Source organism: Mustela lutreola, chromosome X (assembly GCF_030435805.1).
Source record: "Mustela lutreola isolate mMusLut2 chromosome X, mMusLut2.pri, whole genome shotgun sequence".
NCBI lineage: Eukaryota > Metazoa > Chordata > Mammalia > Carnivora > Mustelidae > Mustela > Mustela lutreola.
In genome coordinates this window covers 63400035-63424925 of record NC_081308.1, presented here as the reverse complement: position 1 = coordinate 63424925, position 24891 = coordinate 63400035, and the positions used below count along the sequence as shown (strand labels likewise).

Genomic DNA, 24891 nt, shown 5'->3' with positions numbered 1-24891 from the left:
GAAGGCTGGCAAACTTGAAACTCAAGAAGAGCCAGTGTTTTAGTTCTTGTCCAAAGGCAGAATAAAGCCAGTGTCCCAGTTCAAAATCTGTAAGTCAGGAAGAGTTCTCTTTTATTCAGGGAAGGGTAAGCATTTTTTTTATGTTCAAGCTTTCACCTGATTGGATAAGTCCTACTCACATCATGGAGGTCAATCTTCTTTACTCCGTCTACTGATCTGAACGTTAATATCATCCAGAAACAGAAAGACCCAGGATAATGTTTGACAAAATATCTAGGTACCCTGTGACCCAGTCAAGTTGGCACATAAAATTAACCGTTTCAGACATCTTTTAACATTTCTTGTAGTGTTGCTGTACCGATGAGGACTAATTTCAACATTTATATGCTTAGAAATATCTTCACATTCTTTCTTTTAAAAAAGCTCTATTTTGCAATAGTTACAGATTCATAGGAAGTTACAAAAGTAGTACAAATAATAATAAAATAATAAATAATAAAATAATAAAAGCAATCATGGTTAGGATTCAGAAGAAAATTTTACCATCTCTCCCGCAGATAGCACAAGGTCCTGTGTGTCCTTCCCCAAGTTTCCGCTAATGATTACCTGCTGCATTACTGTAATATAGCAAAACCAGTATATTATCATTGGTATAGTGTATGTGTATAGGTCTGTGCCATCTTAACCCATGTGTAGATTCATGTAACTACAATGGCAGTAAGATACAGAACTATTTCATCATTCCAGACATTTCTCTCATGTTACCTTTTAATTCACACTCACACATGGCCTCACACCTAAGCCCTTGCAATCTCTATTTTTCATCTCTGTAATATTGTCATTCCAAGAATATTAAGCAGTTTGTGACCTTTTGAGATTGGCTTTTTTCACTTAGCATAATACCCTTGAAATCCATCCAACTTCCTGTGTATCAATAGTTGGTTTCTTTCATTGCCGAGTAGTGCATGGTATAGATGGAATCAGTTTGTTTAACCATTCACCTGTGAAAGGAGATCTTGATTGTTTTCAGATTCTGCTATTATAAATAAACTTGTTATGAAAATTTGTGTATAGGTTTTTGTGTGGATGTAAGTTTTCATTTTCCTGGGATAAATGCCTGGTGTGTGATTCTGGGGTTATTTGGTTTTTAAGAAATTGCCCAACTGTTTTCAAGAGTGGTTGTATTGGGGCACCTCCTGCTCTTGGTTTTGGCTCAGGTAGTGATCTCCAGGTCATGATATTGAGTCCCATGTTGGACTCCATGCTCAGTGTCTTCTTGAGATTCTCTCTGCCCTTCACCCCATGCTCGTTCTCTCTTTCTATAGTAAATAAATATGTCTTGAGAAAAAGAGCAGCTGTACCATTTTTCATTTCAGCCAATGATCTATGAGAGTTCTAATTTCTCTGCATTTTTCCTAGCATTTGGTATTGTCACTGTTTTTTTTTAATATTTTAGCCCTATTAATAGGAATGTGGTGGTTTTAATTCATACATTCCTAATGACTAATGTTATTGAACACCTTTGTATGTGCTCCTTTTTGGTGAAATGTCTCTTCAGATTCTGCTATTATAAATAAACTTGTTATTTTATAATTGGATTGTCCATTTTATAATTGGATTGTTCAATTTTTTACTCTTAAGTTTGAGAGTTCTTTATATATACATGTTAAGAGTTCTTTGTCACATATCTAGTTTGCAAATATCTCCCAGTGTGTAGACTGTCTTTCCAGTTTCTTCATGGTTTGTTTTAAAGCCCAGGATATAGTATATATTGGTAAATATTCTGCAAATACTTTAAATATGTGTGTTCAGCTCTTTTTGGGTGGAGTGTTCTGTAAATGTCAGTTAGATTCTCTTGATTGATGATATTGTTGATTTCTTCTATATCTTTACTGAATTTTTATCTAGTTCTTTGAATTTTTGAGGTGGAAGTGTTGAAGTCTCCAACAATAGTTTTATTTCTATAAGTTGCTACTTCAAATATTTTGCAGCTCTTTTGTTTGGTGCATACATATTTAAAGTTACTATTTCTTCTTGGTGGATTGACCCTTTTCTCATCATATCATGTTCTTCTCAGTTCCTGATAATTTTTTTTTTTGTGCTACAATCTACTTTATCTGATGTTAATATAACCATTCCTGCTCTCATATATTTTTAAAAGATTTTGTTTATTTGACAGAAAGAGATCACAAGTAGGCAGAGTGAGAGAGAGGGAAGCAGGCTCCCTGCTGAGCAGAGAGCCCGATGCAGGACTCGATCCCAAGACTCTGAGATCATGACTTGAGCTGAAGGCAGCGGCTTAACCCACTGAGCCACTCAGGTGCCCCTGCTTTCATATTTAAAAATTTTTCATAACATAGAACTTACCAGCTTACCAATTTTAAGTGTATAGTTGAGTGGCATTTAGTATATTTATATTTTGCAACCATCACTACCATCCATCTCTAGAAGTTTTCTTCTTACAAAATGTAAACGTGTATCCATTAAATAATAATTCCCCATTTTCTTTTCCCTCTAGTTCCTGGCAGTTACCATTCTTTCTGTCCCTGAATTTGGCTCTTCTAGATATCTCATATAAATGAAATCAAACACTGTTTCTCTTTTTGTGACTGACATATTTCATGTATCAAAATGTTCACAAGGTTCACCTGTGTTATAACATGTATCATTTTTTTCCTTATTAAGGCTGAAATAGTATTCCTTTGTATGTATGTCCCCCATTTTGTTTATCCATTTATTCATTGATGAACATGTTGGTTATTTTTACCTTTGGCGATGTGAATAATGCTGCTGTGAATGTGGCTATACACATAGGTGATTGCTTCCCTGATTTCAGTTGTTTTGGTTGTAAGTGTAGAAGTCTCTAATGAACTTTTGAACATGTGAAGTATAGTTATGAAATGCAGGCAAGTTACCTGGAAAGAGGTTGATCCTGCTGTTCCTAGTATTCCTGTTTTCAAAGTATGAATTGTTAGTTTATCTTTAATGAAAGTTAATATTTTTTTTAAAAGATTTTATTTATTTATTTGACAGAGATCATAAGTAGGCAGAGAGGCAGGCGGGGCGGGGGAGGCAGGCTCCCTGCTGAGCAGAGAGCCCGAAGTGGGGCTTGATCCCAGGACCGTGGGATCATGACCTGAGCCAAAGACAGAGGCTTGAACCCACTGAGTCACCCAGGCACCCTGAAAGTTAATCTTTTAGAATCCTATACAACCTTGACTGATGTCATGGCCCTACAAAGAAACTGTTTGCTTTTGCCGTATGTCCATGAGGTATCACTCTTTTGGCTACTTTTATTTTGATTTTTTGGATTATCAGTTCTTGGACCATATGAGTAGTGTAAATTTGAACTCCATATCTATACACAAGGTCAGAGCCTGTTAAAAAATTCTCCAGGCCAAAAGAAAATTTATCTGGGTGAATAAATTTTTCAGCCTCATTTAGAGATTAGGCAGAAGAGAAACAAATTTCATCTACCATTAGATTTTTAAAAATATATATGTATTTTTAAAGATTTTACTTATTTATTTGACAGAGAGAGATCACAAGTAGGCAGAGAGACAAGCAGAAGGGAAGGAGGAAGCAGGCTTCCTGCTGAGCAGAGAACCCAGTGCAGGCCTCGATCCCAGGACCCTGAGATCATGACCTGAACCAAAGGCAGAGGCTTAACTCACTGAGCCACCCAGGCACCCTGCCATTAGATTTTTTAAAAAAGATTTTATTTACTTATTTGAGAGACTACGAGTGGGGCGGAGTAGAGGGAAAGGGAGAAGCAGACTCCTTGCTGAGCAGGGAGCCCAATGCAGGACCAGGACCATGGGATCATGACCTGAGCTGAAGGTGGATGCGTAACTGACTGAGCCACCCAGGTGCCCCATATACCATTAGATTTTTAAAAGAAAAGAAAAATCTTAGGAAACTCACCATTCCCACTCAGTTCACTTCTCCATGTTTTTATGCCTCACTGAAATATTTTTTTTTTTTTTTTTTTTACTTTTCAGAGTCCTCAGGTTGTTACTTTGTATATCTTGTTCAGAGTTTTTAGTTGTTATTAGTAGAAGATTTAGGAGTAATGCTCCATTTTGGCTGGAACTGGAACTTATAGTAAAAAATTTTAAATATCTGTTCTTGGAGGCAAATTAAAATTTGATAGCTTTATGTTGTTTTATAAGGTTATTTTTGAAAATTTATTGGTACAATTTTATTGAAAAAGACTTGGATGCTTCAACAAGCCCCCAAAAGCACAAGCAAAGAGGAAAATTAGATAAAACTGGGCTGCATTAAAGTGAAAAGTTTTGCTTCAAATAAAATCATCAAGAAAGTGAAACTATGACCCATGGGATCCTTCCAATAAAATGGGAGGAAAATGTTCACAAATTATATATTTGATAAGTGTCTATTATCCAGAATAAATAAAAAAACTCTTACTACTCACTAGTAAGACAAACAGCTAATTAAAAATGAACAACAGATCTGAATAGACATTTCTTCAAAGGAAATATATATACCAATGGTCAATAAGCACATGGAAAGGTGCTCAACATCATTAATTATCAGAGAAATGAAAATCAAAAGAACATTGAGGAATCACTTCACACTAATATTACTATAATTCAAAAAAATGGACAAAAACAGTTGTTGGTATGAATGTAGAATAATTACAACCTATGTATACTCCTGGCAGGAATGTAAAATGGTACAGCCACTTTGGAAAACAATTTGGCAGTTCCTCAAAAAGTTAAACACTGAGTTACCGTATGATCCAGCAAATCCATTCCTAGTTATATACTTAAAAGAACTGAAAATGTGTCTGCACAAAAACTTCTGTATGAATGTTTCTAGCACCCTTACTTACACTAGCCAAATGATGGAAACAGCCCAGATGTCCATCAACTGATGAATGGATAAATAATGAATGGTATATCCATATACTAGAATACTAGGTATAAAAATGAACATAATACTGATACATGCTACAATATTAATGAACTTTGAAAATATGATGCTAATTGAAGGAAATCATCCACAGAAGAACACATATTATATCATTCTATTTATATGAAATGTCTAAAATAGGCAAATATATATATAGACATAAAGTAGAATGGGGGAAATAGAGAATGACTACTGAAGGGTACAGGGTTTCTTTTTGAGGTGATGAAAATGTTCTGAAACTGACTTGTGATGGTGTATTTACCAAAGTGTTGAGTTGTGTGCTTTAAATGAGTGAATAAAATCTTTAAAAAAATATTCCCTACATTGTAGTTTTCATCCCTGTGACTTGTTTTCTTTTTTTAAAATTTCTTTTTTAAGATTTTATTTTTATTTATTTGACAGACAGAGATCACAAGTAGGCAGAGAGGCAGGCAGAGAGAGAGAGAGGAGGAAGCAGGCTTGCCGCTGAGCAGAGAGCTCGACCCCAGGTGCCCCTGTGACTTGTTTTCTAATTGGAAGTTTGTACCTATTAATCTCCTTCACCTATTCTGCCCTTGCCTTCACTTCCCTCCCCTCTAGCAACCATCAGTTTGTTCTCTGTATTTATGAGTCTGTTTGTTTTGTTTTCTTTTGTTTTTGAGATTCCACATATTTTTCTTGTCTGACTTCACAGCATAATACCTTCTAGAGCCATTCATGATGTTGCAAATAGCAAGATCCCATTCTTTTTTTACCCCCTAGTGTTATGTAAGTGGATTGTTTCTATTACAGCTTATTTTCAAATTTTAATTCCATCATATTTAACATACAGTGTTATACTAGTTTCAGGTGTACCCTATACTGATTCAACAATTCTATACATTACTCTGCTCATTATGTTAAGTGTACTCTTAATCATCTTCACCTATTTCATCCCCCCCGCCCACCTTCCTCTGGTAACCATTATTGTGTTCTCTATAGTTAAGAATGTGTTTTTTGATTCATCTCTTTTTTTCATTGTCCATTTTTGTTTTGTTTTATTAAATTCCACAGATGAGGAAAATCATATGGTATTTGTCTTTTTCTGATTGACTTATTTTGCTTAGCATTATACTCTCTAGCTCCATTGATGTCATTGCAAATGGCAAGATTTCCTTCTTTTTATGGCTGAATAATATTCCTCTGGGTGTGTGTGTGTGTGTGTGTGTGTGTGTGTGTAGATCCCAGCTTCATCATCCATTCATCAGTCAATGGACATTTGATCTGTTTCAGTATCTTGGGTATGGTAAGTAATGCTGCTATAAATATAGGGTGCATGTATCCCTTTGAGTTAGTGTTTTTGTATTCTTTGTGTAAGTACCCAGTAGTGTGATTGCGGGGTCATATGGTATTTCTCTTTTTAACTTTTTGAGGAACCTCCATACTGTTTCCCAGAGTGGCTACACAAGTTTGCATTCCCACCAATAGTACATGAGGGTTCCGCTTTCTCCACATCCTTGCCAACACCGGTGGTTTCTTGTGTTGTTGATTTTAGCCATTCTGACAGATATGAGGTGATACCTCATTGGAGTTTTGATTTGTATTTCCCTGATGATGAGTGATGTTGAGCGTCTTTTCATGTGTCTGTTGCCCATCTGTATGTTTTCTTTGGAGAAACATCTGTCCATGTCTTCTGCTCATTTTTAAATTGGATTATTTGGTTTTAGGGTTTTGAGTTGTGTAAACTCTTTATATGTATTAAATACTTACCCTTTATAGGATTTGTTATTTGCAGATAATCTTTCTGATTTTACATTGCCTTTTAGTTTTGTTGATTGTTGCCTTTGCTGTGCAGAAGCTTTTTATTTTGAAGTAATTCCAATAGTTTATTTTTCTTCTGTTTCCCTTGCTTCAGGGAACCTATCTACAAAAAAGTTGCTATAACTGATGTCAGAGAGGTTACTACCTGTGCTCTCTTCTAGGATTTTTATAGTTTCCTGTCTCACATTTAAGTCTCTTATCCATTTTGAATTTATTTTTGTGTATGGTGTAAGAAAGTGGTCCGATTTCATTCTTCCGCATGTTTCTGTCCTTTGTTGAGGAGACTCTTTTTCCGATTGGATATTCTTTTCTGCTTTGTTGAAGATTAATTGACCATATAGTTGTGGGTTCGTTTCTGGGTTTTCTATTCTGTTCCATTGATCTATGTGTCTGTTTTGTGCCAGTACCATACTGTTTTGATCACTACAGCTTTATAATATAACTTGAAGTCCTGACTTGTGAAGCCTCCAGCTTTGCTTTTCGTTTTCAAGATTGCTTTCACTATTGAGGGGCTCTTTTGTGTTTTCATATAAGTTTAGGAATATTTGTACTAGTTCTGTGTAAAATACTATTGATGTTTTTGTAGGAAATAGGATTTTCTATATACAAGATCATGTTATTTGCAAACAGAGCTAATTTTACTTCTTTCTTTGTCGGGTTGCCTTTTACCTCTTTTTCTCCCCTAATTGCCTGGCAAGCATGTTTATTATAATTTTGACTAGAAGTGGCAAGAGAAGACTTCTTTTTCTTATTCCTAATCGTGTGGAGAAATCTTTAAGTATTTCGCCATTCAGTATGGTATTAGCTATGAATTTTTCATAGATGCCCTTTATCAGTTGAGTAAGTGCCTTCTAACTCCTAGTGCTTTGAGCATTGATACAGGTATTTGAAGATTTTTATTTATTTACTTGAGACAGAACATGAGTGAGCGAGTGGGTAGAAGAGCATGGGGAGGGGAACAAACAAACTCCATGCTCAGCATGGAGTGTGACACAGGGCTTGATCTCTCGACCCCGAGATCAGGGTCACTTAACTGACTGAGCCACCCAGGCGTCCCATGTTACAGCTATTTTGGATAACAGTTTGACATTACTTGATAAAGTTGAACTTAACCATATCCAACCACCCAGCAACTTCACTTCTAGGTATATACTTTGGAAAAAAGTTGTTGCATTTGTATGCTAGGAGAATTGTACAGAAGCTGATGCCAGGATTGTTCAAAATAGCAGTTGGGTTGAAAATAACTTTGATGTTTAAAGTAGAATGGATAGATAAATTTTGATATAGTCATGCAATGGAATACTGTACAATAGTCCTTCTCAGACTTTAGCATGCATAAGGATTAACTAGAGTTCCTATTAAAACACAGTGTTTATTACCTTACTAAACAAGTACTAGAATTTATGTTGAAATGGCAGCTTTTCATAATGCAAATCAATAATAATGATTTTATCCTTTTTCTTAAAAATAAAATTCACACATACATAGTTTATAGGACCCCACCCATATTTTCTGATTCAGTAGATTTGGGATGAGACCTGCATTTCTTTATTTTTTTTTAATTTTCTTTTTTAATTTTTTATAAACATATATTTTTATCCCCAGGAGTACAGGTCTGTGGAGACCTGCATTTCTGATAAGTTTTCAGTTAATGCTGATCAAGGAATACCTTTTGAGGATATTGGTATACAGTAATGAAAACAAATTCCATATATCAACATAAATGAATCTGAAAATCATGACATTGAATGAAAGAAGCAAGTCCAAGAAGAATTTATATTTTTGTTTTAAGTGAAGTCAAATGCAGGAAAAACTAAACAATATATTGAGTATCTATAAAGAAGGGAAAGGGAATTACTACACAAAATTCAAGGTGGTGTTTACCTTTGTGGGTAAGATAGGTGTCTGGCTGGCTCAGTGGGTAGAGCTGTGACTATTTGACTTGAGGTTGTGAATTCGGGGCCCTATGTTGGGTATTTGACAGAGATACAGCAAGGGAGGGAACACAAGCAGGGGGAGTGGGAGAGGGAGAAGCAGACCTCCCGCCAAGTAAGGAACCTGATGCAGGGCTCAGTTCCAGGACTCTGGGATCATGACCTGAGCCAAAGGCAGATGCTTAATGACTGAACCACCCAGGTGCCCCCAAATATACAGAGAGCCTATGGTGGTTGTATTCTCTGTTTCTTTATCTGTGTGATTAGTTCATGGGTGTTTGTTTTATCATTATTCTGTAAACTATGCATATGTATTTTATATAATCATGTATGTGTGTGATAAACTTTGAACTAAAAAAATGGCAAACTTATCTTTAAAACTTGCAGAAGAATTGGACAATAAATAAAAGGCAGGCCGAATGTAGAAAAAGCTTCACAAGAGATGGCTTATTATAGTGGAAAGGTTATATCCCTTAGAGTCAGAAATTTCTGAATTCAAAGTTTGGTTCTACCACTTAGCAACTATGTCACTGTGTGTAAGTGACTCCAACTGAGCCTCAGCTTTCTCTTCTGCAAAATAGGATTTATGGATAACTTGCCTTGAAAATTTGTTGTATGGATCCTTTTTTCAAATAACTGTTTGGCAAAAAGAAAAAGAAGTAAGTAGAAATCTAAGGAATAAGAGTGAGAAACAATAGTGAGAAAAGTTACAGGAAAGATAAGAATATTAATTATAAGGAGAAAGCTAATAGATTTAACAGGTAATTATGATTTCTGAAAGTATAATTTCAGGAGACATGGATAGACCTTACAGTGCAAATGTTTACAGAAGTGAATCCATGATTATACAATGAAAGAGTGTTTGTCCATTCTCTGGAGTTGTTTGGTAATGAAATCAAAGGGAAAACCAGAATGTCAGCTTGTGTGAGTATAGTAGACTGAAGGAAAAGAGATCCCGCCAAACTCTGGGAGACCTGTACATCTCTGAAAGTAAAAGGGAATTGAATCCAAGACCTATTCCAACATGTCTGTCAGGAAATGTCACAATGCAGTAAATTAAAATCTGCAACCTCGGTTTATTATTTGTATTGATGGCATCTATATTTGTGAACCCTTTTAATACCAATGCATACTTTCCCTAACTTTCCATTCTTAAGGCATCTCAAACATGAATTGCTATAATTATTTGCCAAGGTTGGAGCAAATAAGTACAATGTTCGTGTAGAGGCTGAATGACTTTTTTTTTTTTTTTTTTTTAATATTTTTTTTTAAAGATTTTATTTATTTATTTGACAGACAGAGATCACAAGTAGGCAGAGAGGCAGGCAGAGAGAGAGAGAGGAGGAAGCAGGCTCCCTGCTGAGCAGAGAGCCCGATGTGGGGCTCGATCCCAGGACCCTGGGATCATGACCTGAGCCGAAGGCAGAGGCTTTAACCCACTGAGCCACCCAGGCGCCCCTAGGCTGAATGACTTTGTAGTGAAAAAGGTTCTCTTCTGTGGGCCTAGACTATTCTTTTATACTGAGCTAGCTGTTTAAATATGTATCCTGTCAGGCAAAGTGGAACCAGGCAAGAGACCACAGATACCGTAGAACCATAGAAAAACTATTCAGAGTACATTGTTATTAATAGTAAATATGACTGGCATATCCTTAGGGAAGACAGTACATTTTCATTTCATTCAGCCATATTTCCAAAGGACATTAGTTGTTACTAAAATCTCAAAAGAAAGCAAATATAATTTGACATGTGGAGTTTTGCTTATCAAGTCAAGAATATGGCCTTACAGTCACAGTTTAAGTATTGACCTTGCCATTAAGTGCTTGCCACTCGATCAAATGTTTAAATGTTTTTTCCTTGTGTTATTTAGATTAAGTTAAATATCAAAAAATATTCTCGCAGATAAACTGGATTTTATGATCTGATCTTCTATAATTTTGATTTTTTTGATCATGAGTCATTCTCTTGTGGTTAAATAAAACAGGCAAATTACTTGAAAATTGTCTTTTACATTCTACAGTTTTAATGTCACTGTGAATTTCTCTATTTAAAATAGGAATATTTGAATCCAGCTGGGCTTTTCTTAAAGATGAAAATCCTCTTGAAGAGTGAAATAGCTAATGAAGAACTCCTTGAAGGTATCATCTCTATATGAAGAACACACAATTTTGAAATATCATTTCCAGTTTGTTTAATATAGGATCTTTTATAGTATCCTAACAAGTGTGATTTGATAGTGACTGAGAAAGAAATTGATCACGTAGGAAAAGGAGAGGCTTGTCAGCTAGGAAGAAAAAGAGAAGGAAGAGGGACTAGTTGGAGATTTAATAGTAAAAAAAGAGCTGAATAAAAACTGTTAAGTTTTTGGGTTTTGTTTGTTTGTTTTTTAGTTTAGCAAAAATTACAGCTGCCCTTCCAAAGTTGTCTATCATTATGAAAAAATATTAACTTTGGATGGAAAAAGCCTTTGTAGTGCTGTGCTTTTTATAATTACTTGTATAAACATTTCTATTTGTTTTTCAAAATTCTTCTTTTTAAGATTTATTATTTTAGAAGGTGGGGGAAAGGCAGAGGGGAAGGGAGAGAGAGTCTTAAGCAGACTCCATACTGAGTGTAGAGCTCAACATGGGGCTTGATCTCACGATTATGAGATCACAACCTGAGCTGAAACCAATAGTTGGACACTTAACTGAGTGTACCACTCAGGTGTCTCTTTTTCAGAATTCTTTTTTTTTTTTAATATTTTATTTATTTATTTATTTGTTTGTTTGACAGACAGGAGATCACAAGTAGGCGGAGAGACAGGCAGAGAGAGAGGGGGAAGCAGGCTCCCTGCTGAGCAGCGAGCCTGATGTGGGACTCCATCCTGGGACACTGGGATCGTGACCCAAGCCAAAGGCAGAGGCTTTAACCCACTGAGCCACCCAGGTGCCCCGCCCCCCTTTTTCAGAATGTTTAAGGGTCTAGAATGTATACCTCACAGAATAAACATCCTGATATACATGTTTGAGTCATTTGGCAAGTCACTTAATTTTTCTGTGCTTAAGTTTCTTCATCTTTAAAAGAGATAAAATAATAATGTCTACCTCATTGTGTTATTTTGAGAATCCCTGAGAAAATGTATATAAAGCATTTAGCAGTATCCCTGGTACAGAGTTAGTGTGCAAAACCTGTTACCTGTTTTTGTAGCTGTTAATTATTACTGTTACTACTACAAAAAGTCTGTCTATGCACACTGGCCCCTTAACAATATTTCAATAGTGTTTAGCCATAAAAATAATTTAAATTATTTTAATGTGTATATGCTTTATTTTTTTCTACATGAAAATTTAGTTGCATTAAAGAGCTGTATTTTTTACTATATAAAATTATATTCTAATATAATTAATTATCCCATAAATAATAATAATTTTTAATAAATAGGATAATGATCAAATTTGGTAGTAGCTCTAAATTTAGTTCTAATTTAGTACACCTAAAACTTTCTGTGACTTCTAGAGTTTTAGCTAATCACTAGGAGACCTTAGAAGCTGAAGTGTATAGAAGATTCTGTATTTCTACATAACAGTGTCATCTCAGTATACACAGGCTGAAAAATGTTAGGAACCAGGAAGGCAACTCTACTTTTTTTTTCCACTAGGAGAATAAACCAACTAACCATTTAAAGGAATAGGCTTACTTAAACCTATACAATATAAGAAGAGCAAAGGGATTATGAAGTCACCTACTTTAAAATTGATTGATCTTAGATTACAATTCCTCATTATAATATTTATCAAAATGCTGATAAAAAGCAGAGTTTAAAATGAAACTATTCTTTATGGCCATATTGTTTTTATTTAGTCTCTTGATATTCAGACTAATGAAGTCTCAATGTTAGATTACAATTTAGGAGACTTCCCTGAATCCCAAGTTTTCTACACCTTAAAATATTAAATTATCTTTTACTTTGTTGTATTGAGAGAATGTGTTGAAACTTGCATTTTTTTTTTCATTTTATAATTTTTTATTTTTTATAAACATATTTTTTTATCCCCAGGGGTACCGGTCTGTGAATCACCAGGTTTACACACTTCACAGCACTCACCAAAGCACATACCCTCCCCAATGTCCATAATCCCACCCCCTTTTCCCAACCCCCCTCCCCCCAGCAACCCTCAGTTTGTTTTGTGAGATTAAGAGTCCCTTATGGTTTGTCTCCCTCCCAATCCCATCATTTCTTTGCTAGTAGAAGTACTTTACTCTTAGAATGGTCAATCTAACTGCTGGAATTAGAGTTTCACTGGTATTTTTTGTAGTAGAAAAACTGAAAAAAAAATACACAAAATTGTTTTTATTATGAAAGGGTAGCACATACCCATTAAGGAAACTTTTGGAAAATACTAAAAATATACATAGTACTGCCATTTACGGGAATGTAAGTTTCCTGACAATAGGTATTTTTGTGTGTATTTTCCACTACTGGGTTTTTAGCACCAAGCACAGAGACTACACTCATTAGATAATTTGGTAAATAAGGAGTCTGAACACAATCACTTCTAGCAGTTTGATCATTTATTTTCAGTGCTTTTTCTATTTTGGTTAAATTTGTTTGTTTTATAGAATTTTGACTATATAGTACATGCAGGCTTTATTTTCTGATTTTTCACTTACTAATCTTACAAACATTTTTCATAGTGGAGCATATTCATTTTTCTCTGTTCTTTCACACTCAACACTTTTAATGGTTTTTGTAATAGTTTATCACCTGCCTATAGTGGACACTCAAGAATATATTTCCTTTTCATTATTATTATAATCTATACTGATTTTAATATCTTTGCTTATAAACATTTTCCCTCATTTCAGATGACTTTTCAGAAGTACACTTTTTGTAGTAGAGGGAATGCATAAAAATAACAGTAGCTTTCATTTACTGAGTGTTTACTAAGTGCTGGGTGCTTTACTATGTAATTTACATTAGTTATCCCATGTAACCCTCTCAACAAACCTAAGAGATTGATGATACATTCCCATTTTACAGATGACAATACTAAGGCACAGAAGAACTAAGTAACTTGCCTATGGCATATAGGTGGCAAGTGGTTTCAAATATAAGTCTATCTTGACTTGAGGTCCCAAACTTTTTTTTAAAGATTTTATTTATTGAGAGGGAGAGAGAGCACATGAGACAGGAGAAGGTCAGAGGGAGAAGTAGACTCCCCACTGAGCTGGGAGCCTGATGTGGGACTCGATCCCAGGAGTCCAGGATCATGACCTGAGCTGAAGGCAGTTGCTTAACCACCTGAGCCACCCAGGTGCCCAGGGTCCCAAGCTTTTAACCACTGTGTTCTTAGTATACAGTATTGCCAAATTGCTTTTCAAAAAGATTGTACCAAGTTACTTGGCATCCATAGAAGAGTACATGTTTCACTACATTCTAGCATTGGATGTTACTATTTTATAAAAAGGTTTTTATAAATTATTAGGTAAGGCATGGTCTATGGCAAACATTTAGAAAGTAGATTTTGAACAGAGAAAAATTACTGAAAATAGTTCAGCTTCCTCTGAAATGAAACTGATATGATTATTTCATTTTTTTTTCTTTTTTAGCTGTCATGGAAATAATGCATCTTGACATGTCTCTAGACTTTTGTCTGAATGTTGCTAAACTGCTGATGGATCATGAAAGGTACAGTAGAATTGATTTTCTTTTCTCTAAAGACTAACATTTTTTTAAGATTTCCATTAATATATATTGAATATATCCATTTATATCCATCTGTATTCACAGAGCACTGCATTTGCCATTGTGCTTATCAAATTAGAAGATGGAAATGTTTGCTTAATGATTTAAACAGCCAAGAGTCAAGTTAATTTTAAAATTAACGTTAAGGGACGCCTGGGTGGCTCAGTTGGTTAAGCAGCTGCCTTCGGCTCAGGTCATGATCCCAGCGTCCTGGGATCGAGTCCCACATCGGGCTCCTTGCTCAGCGGGGAGCCTGCTTCTCCCTCTGCCTCTGCCTGCCATTCTGTCTGCCTGTGCTCGCTCTCTCCCCTTCTCTCTCTCTGATAAATAAATAAAATCTTTAAAAAAAAAAATAAAAAATAAAATTAACGTTAAAATTTTGAAAAAGAAATAAAAAGTGGAGTAAGGTAGTCGGGGCTGTAAAAAACAGGAGGTTAGGCCTAGGTTAGCCTACAGGACGGTGTCAGGCGGAACAGGAAGGCACGAGCAAGTGCAGTTCTATGAGTAATGCACTTCTCCGGCTCTATCTGTATGGGGCTGTTAATGTCAGAAGGGATCTTAGAATATTTACAGACCTCTGAATGGTTCCCAGACTTCAGTGTTCATCACAATTACTGGGGAATAAGCACTTGAAAAGACAGCTCAGCATCATTAGCCATCAGAGAAACATCAGTCAAAACCACAACAAGAAACCACTTTGTACCCACTAGGATGGCTATAATAAAAAAGACAGATAATAACAAATGTTGACAAGGATGTAGAGAAATTGTAACTCTGATACACTAATGGTGGTAATGTAAAATTGTGCAGCTGCTTTGAAAACAGTCTCTTATTCAGTATGTTAGAGAGATACCATATGACCCAACAATTCCACTCTTGAATTAAATAGGAAATGCATGTCCATAAAACACTTCAATGTGAATGTTTATAGCAATGTTATTCTTAATATTTAAATGTGGAAACATTCAAAATGTCTATCAACTGATGAATAGATAAACAAAATATGATATAACCATACCATGGAATATTACTTGGCAATAAAGGATGATGTATGGAACTGTTGAATTACTACTATATTGTACACCTAAGATTCATATAACAGTTTGTTAACTAACTAGTGTTCAAATCTTTAAAATATTAAGAAAAATAAAAAGAAACAGGTACTGATATATGTTATAACAAGGATAAACCTTGAAAACATTATGCTAAGTGAAAGGAGCGAGTCACAAAGATCATAGATTGTATCAATCCATTTATATACTATCCAGAATAGGTACATTTATACAGATAGGAAGTAGATTAGTGTTTGCTTAGGGCTGTGAGACTTGGGGGAAATGGGGAGAGACTGCTCATGGGTATGGCATTTCTTTTTGATGTGATGAAAATGTTTTAAATTGATTGGGTGATGGTTTTACAATTGTATGAGTACACTAAAAGCCACTGAATTGTGTACTTTAAATGGATGCATGGTATGGTATGGGAATTATACCTCAATAAAATGGTTATACAAAGTGATCACTAGGGAACTTTTTTAAAAATACAGAGATCAGGCCCTGCCTTACTCCAACAAGCCCAGACCTCTCTTCTTTATTAGTTCTCCAAGTGGTTCAGAGAATCACTATTTTAGGTGAGTTAGTAAACATTTTCTGTAAAGGGCCTTTAGCCTTTGTAAACCATAAATTCTCTGTAACACCTCCTTTATTCTGCTCTTGTGTGAAAGTAGCCATAGAAAATCTGTAAATAAATGGAACTGGCTGTGTTCCAAAAGCTTTATTTACAAAAACAGGTAGCTGGTTGGATTTGGCCTGCAAGCTGTAGCTTATCAACCATTGTTGCAGACCAGTCTCCTACCTGACGCATGACTTCTTGGATGAGAAGGCATTCAGCCTCCTCTGGAATATCTATGGAAGAGGGGATTATAATAATGGTAATAATATTTATATATTATTTGAAATTAATACATTAATTATAATAATTATGATTATGTTTCTACAAAACTACAACACAAAAATTTTTCTTATATACAATTGGTACATGTTTTTCAATAATTTCTAAGGCTGCTAGTTCTGCCATGTGGTAATATCAAAATCTTTTACTTGACAGTTCTTCCCCATTTCATTCTAACATTGTTCATTTGGTCAGTCACTTATAGTTTGTATGTATGGTAACTGGAAATGAACATAATACTACAGATGTGGTCTAACCAATAGTATCTGCTTTTTATGTTTCAAATGTTCTAAACTAGGGCACCTAGGTGGCTCAGTTGGTTAAGTAACTGCCTTAGGTTTGGGTCATGATCCCAGGGTCCTGGGACTGAGCCCCATACCAGGTTCCCCCCTCCCTCTGCCGCTCCCCTTGCCTGTGCTTTCCTGTTCTTTCTCTGTAAGATAAATAAATAAAAATCTTTAAAAAAATAATAAAAAGATAAATGTTCTAAACCTGAACTATCCAATTTTGTAGCAACCAGCCCCATATAACTATTTAAATTAACAAAAATTAAACAAAATAAAAAAGTCCTTCAGTCACACTAGATATATCAGGTTTCATTAGCTACATGTGGTAAGTGGCTAGAGCTTACTGAACAGTGCAGATAGAGAACAATTCCATTATCATAGGAAGTTCAACTGGGCAGCACTGCTCTAGAGTCTATGTTTCTTTTAATGAAACCAATGTTAAGTTTAGCTCTTTCCTCACAGCCACATCACATAGTGAATTTACTGCGCTTAGAAAAGTAAATCTTTATAATGTCAACTGCTCTTATCTCTGAATTCTATATCCTTTACCTTTATGATTGAATAAGTACCCAGTGGCCATACTAAAAGGAAAATACCTAGTTCTTTCCTACTGTGTGTTTTTCTCATGTATATTTCTTCCTGTGAGTATCCTTTACTACTCACACAAAACATTTCACTTGTCACTAAATATGTGGAGGTTTTTCCCCCACACCAAGCAATTCTCTGTGATACTAGTTGGGTGTCCTGCAATTCAACTGAGTTCTGACACTATCTACCTGGAGATAGCATCGAAACCCACAGTTTAAGGGTTTGGTCTCACAAGACTGCCCCCCCATACATCAGAAGTTAGTTGCAAGCCCAGGTTATCACCTATGTTTCTCACCAACTAGACATAGATCAGAGGTTCTAACATCCTCCTCCTCAGGTTCAATTAATTTGTTAGAGTGGCTCACAAAACTCAGGGAAACACTTAACTTTTGTTTCCCAGCTTACTGAAGGACTTGTTAAAAGATACAGATGAATAGCTGGGTGAGGAGATACATAACGTGAGATCCAGGAGAATTCTGTGCACAGGCGTTTCTGTGCATACAGTGTTGGGCTGTGATACCCTCTTGGTGTATATGTGTTTATAGCATGGAAGCTCTCTGGACTCTGCACTTTTGGGGTTTTATGGAGACTTCCTCACATAAGCATGATCAATTATTAATTCTATTTCTAGTCCTTCTCTCTTCTCTGGAGGACTTGGGGGGAACTGAAAATTCCAAGCTTCTAATCATGGCTTGGTCATTCTGGTGATCAGCCCCCCATCCAGGAGCCATCCAGAGTAATAGAACAAAAGATGCTACTAGAGCTCTTATCACTTAGGAATTTACAGGAGTTTCAGGAGCTCTGTGTCAGGGATAGGGCAAAAAACAAATATTGGAACAAGAGATGCCCCTAGTGTTCTTATCACTTAGGAAATGACAAGGGTTTTAGGTCTCTGTGCTAGGAACCAGGAGCAGAGATCAATATATATTTTGTTATCCCACGTATATTTTTTAAGCTATTAAGTTTCAACCTGATTGTTAGAGCTTATTTTTTTTCAGTTGTTATAATCCTGTAAATTTAAATTCTATCATGTGGTGTATTTACTCTTCCCAGTTTGTTATCTTCAGATTTTGTAGGCATTCCAACTGTCTTCATCCAATTTACAGTAGCAAATTTTCTCTTAAAGGACAGGATAGTATATATTTTAGATTTCTGGACCTTCATCACTTACATACAACACCCAGTGCTGAACAAGTGCCCTCCTTAATACCCGTCACCCATTTAGCCCATCCCCTGTCCACCACTCTCCATCAACCCTGAGTTTGTTCTCTATCATTAAGAGACTCTTGGGTTCTGCTTCCCTCTCTTTTTTTCCCCTTCCCACATGTTCATCTGTTTTGTTTCTTCAATTCCTCATATGAATGAAATCATGGTATTTGTCCTTCTCTGAGTTACTTCACTTGCACATCCTCTATAGCTCCATCTACATCCTTGCAAATGGCAAGATTTCATTTTTTATGGTTGAGTAATATTCCATTACACACGCACACATGCGTGCATCTTCTTTATCTACTCATCTGTTGATGGACCTTTGGGTTCTTTTTATAATTTAGCTATTCTTGATAATGCTGCTATAAACATTGGGATACATGTGCTCCTTTGAATCAGTATTTTGTATCCTTTGGGTAGATACCTAGTAGTGCAATTGCTGGGTCATAGGTAGTTCTCTTTTTAACTTTTTGAGGAACCTCCATACTGTTTTCCAGAGTGGCTGCACCAGTTTGCATTCCCACCAACAGTGTAAGATGGTTTCCCTTTCTCTACATCCTCACCAACACCTGTTGTTTCTTATGTTGTCAACTTTTTAGGCATTCAGGCCGGTGTGAGGTGGTATTTCATCATGGTTTTTTATTTTTTTATTTTTATTTTTTTTTATTTTAAGATTTTTATTTATTCATTTGACAGAAATCACAAGTAGGCAGAGAGGCAGGCAAAGAGAGAGAGAGGAGGAAGCAGGCTCCCCGCTGAGCAGAGAGCCCAATGCGGGACTCGATCCCAGGACCCTGAGATCATGACCTGAGCCGAAGGCAGCTGCTTAACCACTGAGCCACCCAGGCGCCCTCATCATGGTTTTGATTTGTATTTCCCTGATGATGAGTTGATGTTGAGAATCTTTTAATCTTTTCATGTGTCCATTAACCTTCTGGATGTCTTCTTTGAAAACATGTATCTCTTCGTGTCTTCTGCCTATTTAACTGGATCATTTGTTTTTGGATGTTGAGTTTGATTAGTTCTTTATAGATTTTAGATATCAAGTATGTCATTTGCAAATATCTTCTCCCATTCCATAGGCTGCCTTTTAGTTTTATTGTTTCCTTTGCTGTGCAGAAGTCTTTTATCTTGATGAAGTCCCAGTAGTTTATTTTGCTTTTGTTTCCTTTGTCTCCAGAGACATGTCTAGTAAGAAGATGCTGCGGTCAAAGTCAAAGAGGTTGCTGCCTGTGTTCTCCTCTAGGATGTTGATGGTTTCCTGTCTCACATTTAGGTCTTTCATCCATTTTGAATTTATTTTTGTGTATGGTGTAAGAAAGTGCTCCAATTTCATTCTTTTGTATATTGGTGTTCAGTTTTCACATTTGTTGATGAGACTGTTTTCCATTGGGTATTCTTTCCTGCTTTGTTGAAGATTAGTTGATCATATAGTTGTGGCTTCATTTCTGGGTTTTCTGTTCTGCTCCATTGATCTAAGTGTCTGTTTTTGTGCCACTGCCGTACTATCCTGATCACTACAGCTTTGTAATGTAGCTTGATGTCCGGAATCATGCTTCTAGCTTTGTTTTTCTTTTATTGATTGCTTTGGCTATTTGGGGTCTTTGGTGGTTCTGTACAAATTTTAGGATTGTTCTAGCTCTGGGAAGAATGCTGTTGGTATTTTGATAGGGATTGCATTAAATGAGTAGATTGCTTTGCGTAGTGTAGACATTTGAACAATATTTTTCCAGTCCGTGAGCATGGAATGTCTTTACATTTCTTTTTGTTGTTTTCAGTGTCTTTCATCAGGGTTTTATAGTTTTCAGATTGCAGATCTTTTACCTCATTGTCTAGGTTTATTCCTTTGTATCTTATGGATTTTAGTGCAATTGTAAATGGGATCAATTCCTTGATTTCTCTTTCTGCATCTTCATTATTGGTGTATAGGAATGCAACAGATTTCTGTATGTTGATTTTAAATCCTGCAACTTTGCTGAATTTGTATATCAGTTCTAACAATTTTTTGGTAGAGCCTTTCAGGTTTTCTACATAGAGAATCATATCATCTGTGAATAGTGAAAGTTTGACCTCTTCCTTGCTGATTTGGATGCCTTTTATTTCTTTTTATGGTCTGATTGCTCAAGCTAGGACTTCCAGTACTATGTTGAACAACAGTGGTGAGAGTGGACATCTCTGTCTTATTCCTGACTGTAGATGAAAAGCTCTCAGCTTTTCTTCATTGAGGATGATATATATGTGTGGTTTTTTTTTCCCTGGGTGGTCTGTTCTCTTCCCTTTTTTTTTTTTAAAGGTTTTATTTATTTATTTGACAGACAGAGATTGCAGGTAAGCAGAGAGGCAGTCAGAGAGGAGGAAGCAGGCTCCCCGCTGAGCTGAGAGCCCGATGCGGCGCTCGATCCCAGGACCCTGGGATCATGACCTGAGCCGAAGGCAGAGGCTTTAACCCACTGAGCCACCCAGGCGCCCCTGTCCTCTTCCTTTGATCTATGTGTGCATTTTCATGCCAGTACTATACTGTTTTGATTATTGTACCTTTGTAGTATAGTGTGAAATCCAAGAGCATGATACCTCCAGCTTCATTCTTCTTTCTCAGGATTGCTTTGGCTATTCAGGGTCATTTGTGGTTCTATATAAATTTTAGGCTTCTTGTTCTATCTACTTCTGTGAAAAATTCCATTGGTATTTTCTTTTTTTTTGATGTGAGGGTAAATCTGGCTTCATTAAATAAGTTTCAGAGTGTTCCCTTCCAATTTCTTGGAAGACTTTGAGAAGGATTGGCATATATTCTTTAAGGATTTGGTAGAATTTGGGGGTAAAGCCACCTAATCCTAAACTTTTCTTTGTTGGGAGATTTTTGATTACTGCTTCAATCTCTTTGCTAGTTATAGGTCTGTCAGGTTTTCTATTTCTTAATGATCCAGGCTTTGTAGGTGGTTGTGTTTCTAGGAATTCATGCATTTCTTCTAGGTTATCCAATTTGGTATATAAGTTTTCATGGTAGTCCCTTAAAATTCTTTTCATTTCTTTTTTTTTTTTTTTAAAGATTTCATTTATTTGACACAGAGAGAGAGAGAGCCAGAGAGGTAACACAAGCAGGGGGAGTGGCAGAGGGAGAAGCAGGCTCCCCACTGAGCAGGGAGCCCAATGTGGGGCTTGAGCTCAGGACTCTAGGATCATGACCTGAGCCAAAGGCAGATGCCCAATGACTGAACCACCCAGGTGCCCCTAAAATTACTTTAGTTTCTGAAGCATCAGTTGTAATATCTTTTCTTTTATTCATGATTTTATTCAAGTCTTCCTTTTTTCTTAATCTAGCTAAAGATTTGTCACTTTTGTTTATCTTTTCAGAAAACCAACTCTTAGTTTAATTGTTTTTTTTTTAAGATTTTATTTATTTATTTAACAGAGATCACAGGCAGGCAGAGAAGCAGGCAGAGAGAGAGGAGGAAGCAGGCTCCCTGCTGAGCAGAGAGCCCAATGTGGGGCTTGATCCCAGGACCCAGGGACCATGACCTGAGCTGAAGGCAGAGGCTTTAACCCACTGAGCCACCCAGGCGCCCCAGTTTAATTGTTTTTTTCCTGTTGTTTTTCTAGTCTCTATTTCTTTTATTTCTGCTCTAATCTTATTATTTCCTTCCTTCTGGTAGTTTTGTGGTTAGTTTGTTCTTCTTTTTCCTAGTCCCCTAGTTGTAGAATTAGGTTATTGATTTGAGAAATGTGAACATTATAGATACAAATTTCTCCCTTAGCATGGTTTTTTCTGTGTCCTGTAAGCCTAGGTAGGTTGTATTTTCATTTTCATTCAGTCTTAAGTTTTTTCTAATTTCCCTTGTGATTTCTTCTTCATTTCATTGATTAAGCATATTGTTTAATTTCTACAAATTCTAAATATTTTCAGCTTTTCTTCCATTACTGATTTGTAACTTTATCCATTTGTCATCAGAAAAGATACTCTGCATGATGTCTGTCTTTTAAAATCTATTGAGGGGTTCCTGGTGGCTCAGTCAGTTGGGTTTCTGACTCCTGATTTCAGCTCAGGTCGTTGATCTCAGAGTCACGAGATTGAGCCCTACATTGTGCTCTGCACTGGGCATGGAGCCTACTTAATATTCTCTCTTTCCCTCTCCGCCCTGCCCTGCTCTTGTTCTCTCTGTGAATGAATGACTGAATAAATAAATAAATAAATAAAATCTGTTCACTTTAAATTTGTGGCCTAACATTTGGTCTGTCCTGGAAAATGTTCCATGTTCACTTGAGAAGAATGTGTATTCTGTTATTGGGTGGACTGTGCTGTATATGTCTCTTGGTTTATTGTGTTGTTAAAGTCCTGTATTTCTTACTTTTGTCCAGTTGTTCTATCCATTTTTGAAAGGAGGTCTTGAAGTCTCCAACTGTTATCGTAGAGCGTAGAGCGCTGGTTTACCTTCAGTTCTCTTAAACTGATGGTCTGTTTTTATTGTTATATCTTCTTGCTGTATTGCATTTTTAATTGATGTATAATGTCTTTCTTTGTCTTTTGTAACTTTTTAAATTTAAAGTCCGTTTTGTTACAAACACCCCTGCTCACTTTTGGTTACTATTTGCATGGAATATCTTCTGTCATTTCATTTTCTACCTGTTTGTGTCTTTGAATCTCAAGTAAGTTTCTTCTGGACAGTACGTTGTTGGATTCTATTTATCTATTCTTCCAATCTCTGCCTTGTGATTGGAGTTTCATCCGTTTACATTTGAAGAAATTACGGATAAGGAGGGACTTCTGTTATTATTATTGCTTGTTTTATATATACCTCATAGTTGTTCTTTTTTGTCTCTCATTTCCTGAATACTGCCTTTAAGACTGACAAACTTTGCCCCCAGTTCTACATTCTAAATAAATTTATCTCATAGCAAAGGGTTTGCAGATCAGTGGACCATGAGCTGGATATGGTCAGAAATGTGTTGCATAGGGATGAATTAATTGCCAACATTTAACAATTTTAAATAAAAATGTGAATTTCTGACTTCTCATGAAAAAAATTGAAAAATCTGGAAGCACTTGGTCAGTATTCCCATTAAGCAGCAATCATTTGGAGTTAAGTGGCCATTGCCGTCTTTAGACATTGGGGCATTTCCATTTAAACATAGTCCACACACTTCCTTATTTTCTACCTTATCCTGTGTGTCAGGTTGTCACTTGTCTTTTTTGGTGGTGTTATTCATAGAGCGGATATAAGAGGAAATTAAATGTTTATGGCACCCACATCTCTTTTAAAAGTGAGAGAATGTAAGCTAGACTGAGAGGGCATTTCAAGAAAATAAGAGAAAACAAATTTATTTGTGATGGAAATAAAGGATTCTGGTGTGTTAAATGTACGTAGTGTGTCTTTGTCAACTGAACATAAATTACAAACTCATTATAAAGCAAAATAAGGTAGAAATTATGGCTAGGATACAGAAAAGTGATGTCATAAATCTTTTTTTTTTAATTAATTAATTTATTTGACAGAGAGAGAGATGACAAGCAGGCAGAGAGGCAGGCAGAGAGAGAGGAGGAAGCAGGCTCCTTGCTGAGCAGAGAGCCCGATGTGGGGCTCGATCCCAGGACCCTGAGATCATGATCCGAGCTGAAGGCAGCGGCTTAACCCACTGAGCCACCCAGGCGCCCCCTGATGTCATAAATCTTAACTGAATAAAATAAGCAATCCTATTATGAAATGCAATTTCATAGTTATATATTAAGGAAAAAGATTGCCCAGGAATCAAATACTTTCACAGATGACAGTTTATAAAAGAGTGTCTATTGAGAGAGGCACAAGATGTGTTCTTAAGTTTCAAATGCAAGTCTAATCCGAAATGCTGTTGTTTGGCATGTTGAAGATATAGTTGATAATTAATTGGACAGGTTGCTTTAAAAGGGGTTATTCATTCTTTGTTGTTGTTGTTTCATAGACAGAGGTAATACTGCCCAGTAAAGCATATTTATTGATGGTGTCAGTGAGAATTTTGATATGACAGAACTTTTGAGCAAAGTTGCCGTGTTTTACATGTTTAATGTTGATTGGTCAACATAATTTGTGTGACTACAGAAGATATTTCTGCAACAGTTATTAAAATCTTGATTTGAAATTTAAATACAAGGTTTAAGTATTTTTAAGAGTGTAAGAGTGTAAGTATTTTAAGAGTGTAATTGTATAATTTACCAGGAAGCACTTTGTGCTGTAAAGCTAAACCTCAAACATGTGGATGTGTTAATAATACATGGATGGATATTCTTCTGTGGCTTTCACAGAGACTGTTGCTTTGTTGGGTAAACTGATGCATAATGCAGAAGCTGCCTCTGTTTCTTGACAGTCAGGAGCGTACTGGATGAGGTGCTGTCAAAGGCTGGGCTGCCCAGGAGACAGGCTTCTCAGATGGTGCTTAGTGAGCAGATAGTTTACTATGGGGCACTTTCAGGGCCAGTGCCTATGAGGGGGAGAGAAGGAGGCTGGACTAGGTAAAG

The 24891-nt window shown here is 36.2% G+C and overlaps 1 protein-coding gene across 2 annotated transcripts in view; it reads left to right on the top strand.

The window, feature by feature from the left end:
- Positions 1-24891, top strand: part of TEX11 (testis expressed 11) — a 318657-nt gene that overhangs the window by 104191 nt on the left and 189575 nt on the right. For both annotated transcript variants that reach the window (XM_059156761.1, XM_059156759.1), the window contains exons 12-13: positions 10705-10786; positions 14241-14319. In XM_059156761.1, the coding sequence (XP_059012744.1) occupies positions 10705-10786; positions 14241-14319 (161 nt within the window). The remainder of the gene's footprint in view (positions 1-10704; positions 10787-14240; positions 14320-24891) is intronic.